This window comes from Trachymyrmex septentrionalis, unplaced genomic scaffold (genome assembly GCF_001594115.1).
Source record: "Trachymyrmex septentrionalis isolate Tsep2-gDNA-1 unplaced genomic scaffold, Tsep1.0 scaffold2, whole genome shotgun sequence".
Classification (NCBI taxonomy): Eukaryota; Metazoa; Arthropoda; class Insecta; order Hymenoptera; family Formicidae; genus Trachymyrmex; species Trachymyrmex septentrionalis.
The window spans coordinates 2,645,290-2,656,853 of record NW_017305179.1 but is presented as its reverse complement, the minus strand read 5'-3'; the positions used below and the strand labels follow the sequence as shown (position 1 = coordinate 2,656,853).

General features: G+C 41.9%; 2 protein-coding genes across 2 annotated transcripts in view; one reads left to right on the top strand and one right to left on the bottom strand.

Annotated features, from left to right (window-relative positions):
• LOC108747403 (serine/threonine-protein kinase SMG1) overlaps positions 1-11,564 on the bottom strand; it is an 18,673-nt gene that overhangs the window by 6,284 nt on the left and 825 nt on the right. Inside the window, exons 2-12 of the mRNA XM_018484828.1 lie at positions 11,063-11,350; positions 10,752-10,975; positions 10,349-10,601; positions 10,085-10,214; positions 8,634-9,972; positions 8,398-8,554; positions 7,755-8,283; positions 7,446-7,633; positions 4,676-7,370; positions 3,339-4,504; positions 2,884-3,157 (exon numbers count right to left, since the gene is read on the bottom strand). Coding sequence (XP_018340330.1) covers positions 2,884-3,157; positions 3,339-4,504; positions 4,676-7,370; positions 7,446-7,633; positions 7,755-8,283; positions 8,398-8,554; positions 8,634-9,972; positions 10,085-10,214; positions 10,349-10,601; positions 10,752-10,975; positions 11,063-11,289 — 7,182 coding nt within the window. The 5' untranslated portion in view covers positions 11,290-11,350. The remainder of the gene's footprint in view (positions 1-2,883; positions 3,158-3,338; positions 4,505-4,675; positions 7,371-7,445; positions 7,634-7,754; positions 8,284-8,397; positions 8,555-8,633; positions 9,973-10,084; positions 10,215-10,348; positions 10,602-10,751; positions 10,976-11,062; positions 11,351-11,564) is intronic.
• LOC108747400 (histamine H2 receptor) lies at positions 105-2,567 on the top strand. The gene is made up of 5 exons (XM_018484824.1): positions 105-398; positions 479-580; positions 973-1,533; positions 1,771-1,933; positions 2,064-2,567. Exons 2-5 carry the CDS (start codon positions 558-560, stop codon positions 2,466-2,468), a joined length of 1,152 nt encoding a protein of 383 aa, XP_018340326.1. The 5' UTR covers positions 105-398; positions 479-557; the 3' UTR covers positions 2,469-2,567.

Here is an 11,564-nt window from a genome sequence, read left to right as displayed (position 1 = left end):
TATATATATTATACGTAATATATATATATATATACACTATTCATAGATGCTGGAGCATTGCTGCAGAATACAACAACACGACATCGCTCATGATTGTGTGCTCATTCGTTCATCTCCCATCGACCTTGTACGATCGCGAACAAGCCGCTGATAGCGTCGACTGATAATTTAATATGGCAGTTCTTTCTTCGCCAGGGAAACCACTAAACGAGTAGATAAGTCAAAGCACTCCTGAACAGACGGGTGCCAGCGTGTCGTATCTGTCGAATCGTTTTGTATCGATCTACGCTCTCATCGAGAGATATCGCAGCTATTGTGAAAACTAACGCCGCATCGTTAACAATTACATTCCAAATAATTAATTTATTTCCTCTAAAAAGTGACGAAATAAACGCGAGGTATCGTGATTTTTCGTTTCGAAAGCCAGAATTACTGCTTATATATTTGCGGAAATTAATTAATTTCGAATCTTTTGTAGGTTTATACGTAATCGTAATGCACAATTCGCAGTGTACCTTCCGTAGACTACCATCGAAAATCCGTTTCTTTCCGTGTGTATGTACGCGTATGCGTACGAAAGGTAAGTAATATTAACAATGATCGTTTTTCATATATTTCATATTTTTAGTGTACTGAAGTCAACTGAAAAAAACGATCTCGTAAGCCACACAAATAGCCATGACTGATGTATAAAGTGTGCCACAAAGACATATATCCTCAATTTAATTTCTCTGTAAATGAATGCATCCGGATGGAAGATTTCTTATTTCCTAAAAGAATTATTTCTATATGTCTTCTTTGATCATTTTTCAGAGAAACTTTGATGGCTTTAAGCCGTAGAAAGGGATCTTATACGTTTGAATTCAAATGGATACTTGAAAAATTCTTTTTTAAAAACTTAAAACACACACACATAATGTACACACGCGCGCACATAATGTACGTATATGTAAATTTCAAGTTTCTTTTCAGAATTGTATACTCGTATTTGGAGGAAAGCGACATTACTGAAATGAGCACGGCCGATTTATCGGAACCAAACAGCACCGATAATGAACAGAATAGTCAAGTATTTTGGATCTCGCTGGACTGTTTCCTGTTTGTTGCAATCGTATTGGGAAACATCCTGACAATATTGGCCATCACGTGGGCTCGTAAGCTCCGAAGCGTCGTTTCGAATTACTTTATCCTAAACCTAGCGGTGTCGGATCTTATGGTGGGCATAACGGTACCGTATCATTTGGCGTTTTACGTGGACAGTACGTTACACCGCAACAAGTCGGTGTGCATCTCGCGTTTCGTCATGTTTATCTTGGCGTGCGGCGGGAGCATATACAATCTCATAATGATCGCCCTAGACCGATACGTCGCTATCGTGCATCCATTGAGCTATAACGCATACGCGACCAAAAGACGCGTGCTGCTAATTATAGTCGTCGCTTGGATATGCACTATGGCCGTGTCATCGATCCCGATATATTGGAATGGGTTCGATAAGTCACACCCGTGTGAATTGGAAACGGTATTGCCGAGGTATACCACATCTACCACTATTCTATCGATTCTTCATTTTCCAGTCAATATTCTATGCGCAACCATGATAGCTGCGCGTAAGCACACATTTATTATTTCACATTCGATAATTGCTGTAAAAAGAAAATTAATTGTTTTCGATCGATCACAGTTCATTATTTCAAAGCAGCTGCTCACGCGCGACTGTAAAAATTTATATCATTACATAAATTAATACACTATTGGTATATTTGGTAGATATTACATAATGGCTATACAGATACCGGCATTCTTTCTCAGTTGGATAGCAATGTTTCTGCTATATTGGAAAATTTGGAGAGAAGCGCATATGCACGCGCGTCGCATGAACCTCGGTGTCATTCCGAATATCACTGAGAAAAACGATCGCAAAAGCGTACAGGTACAGTATGTGACGTTTTGAATCAAGGTATAGCAGAAAACTGCTATACTTTGCTGCAGAGATGAATTAAAAGTGTTTTACAAGTGTAGCGATTTACCAGTGATAATAATAACAATAATGTTCGGATTAGGTGCTACTGCTGATATTGGGCTGTTTTTCGATCTGTTGGTTTCCTTATTTCATCGTCGTTTGCATGCGAACCTTTGGTTGGGAAACAAAGTCGTTGACGATTTGGTACAAGTCTACGTTCGCATTGGCCATTGCCAACAGCGGAATGAATCCCTTCATATACGCGTGGAAAAATACCAATTTTCGTAAAGCCTTTCAAAAGATTTTACATTTTAAATCGCCCAATAGCAATTTCAACTCCAGTTTCAAAATATACTTGGAAAAACAACGAAAGTTAAATAATCAGGTAGATGTACAAGATAGTCAGCGTACAAGTACAGGAAGAAACAACAATTCGCACAAATGTTCATCCGATCGTCAATCTAATCATGCAGAAGACGTAGGAACGGGGAACACAATTTTTTAAATATAATATATCATTCGTCTCACCATTTAACTAAAAGCTATCTAATAGAAGAACAAATTGTAAACTATTTCATTTTCCTTCAATCATTTATATCCTCCCCCTCCCCGCTCTATCTCTCTCTCTCTCTCTCTCTCTCTCCCCTCTCTCTGTCTCTCTCTCTCTCTCTCAACTGAAAATATTAAAATAAAGAAATTATAAATGTAACAACTGTACGTATAAAGAATTGTAAACATGAGAGACACTCGTCTGGCGCAAAATTAAAATGTTTCGAGTGCGATGTAAAAATTTCCAAAATAGATGCAATTTCCGAGGGTATTAAAATTTCATAATCGTAATTGGATCTTTTGTTATAACTAAAAGGTATCAACTATTCGTTATTTCTTACCTTATCGAGAAAGATTTTTAGAAGACTTACCTCAACCCCCGTTACTCCTAAAGCCGTTTTAATATTTGGCGTCATGCGGAACGGCACCTTTTCCGGGACACGTAGAGTTTTTCCCTTCTCGAAGCAGACATTGTAATCAATGTGTACAACTTCGCCGGTGTTAAGGTCAACGAGAACGTTATCCAAATGCCTGTCGCCTAAACCTATGATGTAGCCAATGATGGACATTACCGCAACGGAATATGAGTAGTTTTTGGTAGCTTGCCACCAGCTGCCGGCGTTGATACTGTTACACCAGATCTCTCTGTAATGCATATTGAGAAGGTAAAGGGAAGATGTGAGAAAAATAAACATAGAGAGATAGAGAGAGAGAGACAGAGAGAGAGAGAGAGAGAGAGAGAGAGAGAGAGAGAGAGAGAGAATAGATGTCGAAAGATCCGATTGAAAAGTACGGGCTAATGCCCGTTTTTTTTATTGCAACTAACTTGGCCAGTAGATCCTTCGGAGTCTCCCTCATTAATTCCTCCAAAACTTTTTTCAGCACATGAATAGGCCACTCCTTTCGGTTCTCCAAACCGATTCCGCACTCTTTCAACAACGGTGTCAACTTGTTGTAAAACAGTTCCGACGGTCGCATAATAGCAGAATTGCCGCCACCAGTCTTGCTGATGACGGCGCACTCACGCTGCTGCCATCGCTTATAAAGTATAAACAATGGCGTAACGCCATCGACCCACTGAATGAGACCGGACCTGGGACCTAAGGGGATCACTGAATAGTGCCGCGCCCTGTAGACCTTGGCATCGCTATTCTTTGACATCATGGTGTTACATATACTCAGGAATTGCATTATCCTCTCGTCCAGATGCAGGTCCTCCAGTCCCTTGAACAAATACGTGTAAACGTGGCCGTCGGACCCGTGGAATATCAATTTTTTAGGCTTTGTCTTCGTCGGTAGAATCTGAACATTATTGTCCACCGACATAATGGTGACGATCCTGTTATCGATGGCAGCGACGCCCGGCATGGCGATACGGGTGTCCTTCAGATTGGCCAAAATAGGACTGATGTCCATCATTGACAGAGAATAAGCGGCTCGTCGGTGTACGCGTTGCGCTAACTTGGTTTCCAAATGTTTCAAGGCCAAACTGGCCATTTGGGGCTTTGATGGATTCTTGGGATTGTTCAATCGATTGATTACCTCCTCTATAGAAGCACCAAACTTCTCTTGAAAGGTCTTCTCGTGTGGCGTCTCGGCAGGTACAGACGTCATAGATAGCAGATTCTCTAATATAAATGTAATTGGCTTCAAAATAATCCTATGCTTCTCCGCGATCAATTTATCTTTCTCTTCGAGTGTAAGCCATATATTGTCCTGCACCCGCTGAATCTCAATCTCTAGCTGCTCGAATCGTTTGGTAATCTCGGTGTGATGTTGGCACAATGTTGCCAACCACAGTTCGTCCCACAACAATGTGATTCGTCTGAGCTCCTTCACTAGCACTTTCACCTGAATTACCGAATCCTGTATACGATTCGAGAGACAATCGACCAAATGCGAGAAATAGGAATCCATAAAACTCTCATGTTCGTCGTTATATGCAATTGCTTCCGCCACTGTCTTTTCTTCATCGCCGTCATCGTCCTCCTCCTTTTCTTTCTCCTCTTCATCCTCCTCCTCCTCCTCCTCCTCTTCCTCTTCTTCATCCTCCTCCTCCACCTCCTCCTCCTCCTCTTCATCCTCTTCCTCCTCATCCTCCTCGTCCTCCTCTTCCCCGTCATCATTCTCCTCTCCTTCTTTTCTCTCTCGCCCCTCCATGACAGCGTTCAAATCTACATCATTCTGCGAGCTATCATTGCCATCGGTCTTTTCATAAGGACTAACAACCTTGCCGTACATCTTCTTCTGCCCGGACACCGCGCCCACCACGGCCGGGAACGTGATCAAATGCGGCGAATTCTCGGCCACTCGGCACAACAGCTCGGATACCTGAGTCCTCACGTACGTCTCGGGATGACTGAGTCTCGAAAATAACTGCGGTATAATCTCTTTCCATGGCGCGGTCGGGGTTGTCGAGAGACCGGCTTCGAGAACATTCTGCAACTCGAGGGCGTGCTTCACCACGAGTCTCAGTAATCTCAACGTTGCCGTGATGGTGTCGCACTCGTTGCTGTCATTATTCGCTAATTGCAAGTATTTGAAGTACGCATTCGCTGAAAGCTCGTAATACGAATAGATCCTTTTCTGCGCCTGTCGCCAGATGTCGACCAGCATACCGAGATGTTCGTTGCTGGCGTGACTTAAGACCGACACATTCCTCAGTTGATTCTCTATCATGTCAGATGTGTTTATGTCGTTCATGTCGATATCGCCCTCGTCCTCGGGTATGGTTTTGTTCTGGCTTAGTATAGAGAAAATGGTGTTGAGATCAGTTTCGGCTATATCCATCGGCAGCAACGACTGTATGTTTACCCGGTCAGTATCCGTCAATTGACCAGAGTTGGAGTTGTCCACGATCTTCCGGCCCCACTTGTAACACCATGCGGCAAAACTGGACCAGGCTCGCGGCAAATCCGGACACTGATTCACGCCAAGTTGCATCAGTTTACCGATTATCATGTCCGACGTAGGAATCAAATCGATCGTCTCGCCGAACAGTTTGTCCATCAGGCCGTCGTTGTGCATAGCTTCGAATCGGAGCAATTCCTCCAATTGAGGATTCTCCTTCACGTTTGCGTCCTGTTGTATCCACTTACCCAGGGTAAGCAAGAGCTTGGTTCCCGTTTCCCGTAAATCGGCAGACTGCTCGCCACTGACGATCGCTTGCGAGATCCCCAACGCGGTCACGCAACACATCCTCAAAGCCTCGCTCGTCTTCTCCATGTCATACAATAATTTCGATAATTCTCTGAATGCGCGCATACTACTCTTAGTCCATTTCACGTGGACAGGCCCGTTCAGCATGCCGCTTGTGATCTCGGTGAAAGTGCAAGCGGTCGGATTTTCCAATCGAATGAGGTTTTGCTCCGATTTCAAGTACTTGACCATCTCACGTTTCGCTAAATTAAAGTTGCCTTCTTTCCTGGCCGTTCTGACAACATGTAATCGTAGACTGTCCACTTCCGTAGAGCCGCTGTCGCACGCTTGATCCAGATACTCGGACCACCACAATATCTGCGTTAAAATATTGGAATTGATATTACTCACTTTATCAACCTTGTATAATTCGAAAACGTTCTTGTCCTTCTTGCCGCGCGATATGTTCTTCAGCCCCGTCGCAGAATACTGGAGCAGTATAGCATCACTGAGATACTCCGACGGCACATTCCGCAATCCGTCCTGCATCACCTTGGCCGCAATCTTCTGGCATCTCTCGATAATACTGTCGTCAAACGAATCGTCGAATTCGTTAAGGCGAATTCTGAGCGCAACGTTCGTCAAACTGTTGCTGCACGCAGCCAGCGTTTTCGCGCAGTTCCAATTACTTTTCTTCTCCAGCAGGTTCCAATTCGACAACTCGTCCAAGGAGATCAGTTTGCCCTCCTCGAACTTTTTCAGACAATCCGCCTGCTGCGGAACAATATTTTCTGCAATTTGCTTTCTCACGGCGACATAATTCTCTTGCGTCAGCATCTCGCTCTCTCGTGATTTCCATTCCACTAATCCAGACCAGTCACTGACCGCTTTATAACAATTGGAAAGTCTTTGCATGCAGAAGCCCAGCACTTGACCGTCGCTCTCGAGTCTCGCGGTTCTGCCGCCTTCGTCGTCGTTTGCTTTAACGTGATCGTGATCGTCGATGATCTGCTTGTAAGCATCCGCCGCTGACTCGTAACGCCCGGCGGCTTCCTCCATCGCTGCTTTCAACCAGGAGAACTGTCTGTCCTTGCTCTTGATGTAAAGGTAGAGCCCCTGCAACGCCTCCGCTTCGCCGAGTGCGACCATCGCCTGCGTAGTCCACAATGTTGCCCTCTCAAATTCGATACCTTGCGTATTATCAGCATTGCTCAAATCCTCTAGTAATCTCTGACCGTTTCGCAACGCACTCGTCGCTAGGCCGGAGTGCAACGAGACTACGCATAAGGCCAACCGTATGCGATTTAGCCATTCCTTGCACGTCGACTTGTTCGTGTGGAAGAAGGTTCTGACTGGTTTTGACAGTGGTAAGAGCGCCATCGCGCAACCATCAGCCGCATTGTGAATCACCCTTTCCAGATGTTCCAGGAACTCGACGAAGAGTCGTACTCGCGTGTGCTCGTGCAAGATGCGATCTAATTCCTGGCTCTCTAATCCCTGCTTCTTCACTGCCACGTCCAGGTTGTGGCACGATATCTCGCGAGCCAGAATCTTCAGAGCACTCTCGATCGACGTAAACGTTTCCTGTGGCTTCCCCAGAGAAGTGCGCAGCTTGTTCAGGACACAATGTTGCGCTGCCTCGAAACCGCTCCAGAAAAACAGAAACGAACAATTTGCCAATGCTAAATCATACATCCTCGCTGTAGTTCCGTTCTCTGGTCTGGAAACGGAGAAACGTTTCGTGTGATTATCACCGTTTTCGCGAAAAAAACAATCTCGGGTAAAGAATACTTACACAGCTGGCCAACATAAAGTAAATATTTCCGATAACCCGGATGCGTCGAGATAATGTTCTTGCAGTAGAAACGCCATGTACGTTTTGAAATGCTGCGCCAACAATTCTCCATTGTTGTTACTTCGCATGTGCAATCTTTGAGCGAGAATCAACGATTCTGTCGAATAAGTCACGATCTCTCGCAACTTCTATACCACACAACAGTCAAGACAATATGATGACAATGTAGAAAACATTTAAATATGAAATGAGAAAGAGATGTTAACTCGACAAGTTTTTCGACAGAACTACATTCAGAAAGACACTTACCTTGGTGTCTGAGAATAAATGCTGTTTGTTCAATTTTGATAAAACAATGTTAATGGGCATACACATTAGCAGAGCGCCGTATTTTTCACGGATAGTTTTGTTGCACGAAGTCAAATGCAACGTCGCTAGGTCCACAATACTCAAATAGGTCCCTTGCTTCCATACCACATCCTTTGCGGTCATTAACATTTCGAAGAGATTGCATGCCGCGCTCGCAACATCGTCATTCGTCGTAGCGCCACAATTGATTAAACTCGCAATTATACTTTGGCATTCCTGAGTTTCGCTCAAGATTCCGATATACTTTTCAGACTGTATGCAAATCTCTTGCAACCAAGTGGACAAAAGGAGTAAAGTGCATGCGGGCGTATTTTTGTTATATGTCTTTGCTATCAAATTGAGAATTATAGACAAATGACCGCTGGCTGGTGACGTAGTCGGTACATCCAAAGTCCCGGGAAACATATCCATCGGGCGAGAAGCGGTAGTACCTGTTATCAAGCTGGAGCTTGAAACGAAGTGATTGTACCTGTTAACATACACACACACACACACACACACAAATCGACACACACGTTAAAATTATATATTCATTCGTTAAACTATCGAAAGAGAGTACTAGGAGTAGTAAGTTTCATTTTACCTGGAACAATGCGCATAGAGCAAATACAGAATATTATATTGTAAAAACGGACTCGCTGTAGACAGTGCAATGTCGTATGGTTTTAACCTGACTGCGAGAAGTTCCAAGATACTGGGCTTCAAAGCCCACATTCCAATAATCGAATTACTAGCGTTTGCTAAAAAAGATATAAAAGCGCTTATTACACGTTTTCTCGTTCTTTTTATACCAATTATAGCGGCACGTTATATACTCACCTATGTCCGAAAGCGCACGTAGTATGAACGTAACTACAATCTCAACGTCGCTTTTCGTATATTGCAAATCGCTCAACGGATTGTCTGCAACCAAAATATCTATATCGGATAGTATAAGTTTGTAAGCTATCTCCAAATCCGCTAATATATAGCGATAAGATTCCTGTAATAATGGAATATTCTTTAAGCTGAGAAGACTGTGATATACGCTCAAACTCGCGTTTTGAATGGTAATAGAATTTCGGAATCTTAATTTTAGCAGCATCGAATTCTTGCCAAGTAACGTGTGCACCAACTCCAATGGCAGGTTCGCAGATACCTCCTTTATTATTTTTGATATGATGTTCAACATGGAAATAATGGTATCGTCCCAAAAGATGTTAACTCTTTGTAACTGAAGATCGATAAATTTATAGAGAAGCTCGTGATTCTTTGTTACTCGACTTTGAAGATAACCAAGGAGCAAGAAGGCGCATTCATTCGCGACTACAATCAATTCTTCTTTTTCTTCCGACAAGTTTTCAATCTGTTTGACTTTTGGTTCCATCGATCGCATTACACTCATTAACAACTGTCCTTTCTCCCTGGACAGAACGTTTCCTTTGTCAGAAGCTATCTTGAAATTCTTCTTATCATTTTTCTTATTTATAGTCAATGACTTTATCATCTTAATAAGATTTTCCTCGGTAACGTCGTCTTTACTGAAATGTTTCGAAAGTATCTCGACATGTTCTTGCGACGAACTCATGTTCCTTACATATTTGATCAAATTTTCTGGATTATTAGATATCTTGAGCCAAGTGTCGTTATCCTCTTCCAATTCGATCGCTTTGACAACGGTCTTTAGCATTTTCGACAGACAATTCGTTAGGAAAGACCACTGTACGTTGGGTGCAAGATTTGGATTCAGATGCTCGGCTACGCTCTTCGTTACCGTATTAAAAACGGATATTAACGAGGTAATTCGCAGAATGCATTCTCTCGGTGTCGGAGATCCATCATCACCAGGCGAAGTACGACCGGATTCGGGCGAATTCAATTCTTCGTCGTAGCTTTCCATATCCTCCAAAAATTGTCCTAGTAACGTTAGAGTAAACTGCAGATCCGCTATCCAGAACGAGCGCAACTTTTGCAAACATCGACTCGCGTAAATGACAACTGACTTTTGTTGCGTGGAATCGATGTGCCAACCCACAAGTATGTCCACAGTATCGTGGAAGTGATTTGTGAACGTTTCCGGATAAGAATCTATGACGAGTAATATAGCATCCACAGTTGCTACCAGTAAGTCTGCTCTGTCGACATTCTCTAATATTGACTGTAATTGGGACATCATCGGCTATAATGCAATTACGAAAAATTGATTAATATCTATTGTTATGTTGAAACGAAAGCAAACAATTAGAAATTATCGAGATTTTTAATACATGTACATAAATGTTTTTATTTACCATGGAGAATTCCTTCAATTTTGATATCTCAGAGTCCATCTTGAGCGTCTCGATAAGTGACTTCATTAACAGACATTTCACATCATCTTTATGTTCCAATGAATATTTATTAAAAATCCAGTCCATATATCTAGAAAATATACAAACAAGTTTTGTACTGTTTAATTTTTCTACTGTTCAACATCATCATACGTATATTGGGAGAATAAAGAGATACAGAATATATCTTTTACATATTCATATTGCGTTTGAATGTGCACATACCTTTTAAAATCTTGTTCTACCACATATCCAATTCGACCCAAACACTTAGCAACCTGTTGTTTTGCCTCCTGACCAGGACCAGAGTGCAAGAAATCTAACAGACTTTCACAAATAGTTTCCAAGTTCCGTCGTATGTATCGTTGATTTTCATGTGCGACGATACTTTCTTGCACTTGCTTGCAAAGTACCATGAGATGATCGTAATCATCTTCACGGCATAATCGTCGTAAAAGCTTAGAAATTCTCGAGTCCTCTGAAACAAGAGAGAGAGAGAGAGAGAGAGCAGATTGCTTTAAAGAACAAAATTCCAGTAGAACAGGCACAAATATTACACGCACACGCACATACACGTGTGTGTGTGTGTGTGTGTGTGTATATACAATATATAAATGTAATAAATTACCATTTATTCTTTTATCATCGTAGTATTTGCCCTGTGCGTTCTCATGATTTTTCAACGATTCTTGAAACTTGGATCTAGATGTAGAGTGATAACTGGACTCTGAATTTGATTCGCGATCATTGAGGGTCTTTTTAAAAGCCCTCCCACGCGTTCCACCCCTAGCACGATCTGTAGAGCTACTGCCACGTGCCATTCGAAATTCATTTCTTGGAAGACCGCTAAGTCTGTTGCAAAGAATTATTTCTTTTTAGTTACCTTGATTTATTAGATATATCATAACAAGAGTATAATTGAAACAAAGATGATAATACCTTGGCTTAAATCTTGTAAAACCGTAATCTGAGGAGTAGTTGGAGTTTCGCTGACAAATGACGAGGGTGCTGCGTGGTACATTAAGATCATTGACACTATAACCACTTATCACACCACTATCTTCTTTCTCTATTTCTCCTCCCTGATCTATAGACTCGTCTTGAGTCTCAGCACACTTGGAACCACGTAGCCTCGTGCTAGTAGTAGAGTTCCCACAGCTATTCATTACATTACTCTGCAAGTGGTCTGCATGACCCACACTTAATAAATGTGTAACCTGTGGTTATCTAGAGAAGAGATTATTAATTATGAAATTGCTTACACATAATTATAAATCAAAATAAACATTATAGATTAAAAAGTATTAAAAGTTATTAGTAAAGAAAAAAAATTGTATAGTCTTATTTGTACTATCCTTTCAGATAATAATTCACACTACAAATGAATATATATTTACAAAAATACACATTTCACATATTCACATATATTGTAATAAGAAAA

Bases quoted from the DNA above. Each gene is read 5' to 3' on its own strand.
- LOC108747400 (XM_018484824.1), top strand. From the start codon at position 558: ATGTACGCGTATGCGTACGAAAG. The intron at 1,534-1,770 runs GTATACCACATC...TATATTTGGTAG, and splicing joins TTGGAAACGGTATTGCCGAG to ATATTACATAATGGCTATAC. The intron at 1,934-2,063 runs GTACAGTATGTG...TGTTCGGATTAG, and splicing joins ACGATCGCAAAAGCGTACAG to GTGCTACTGCTGATATTGGG.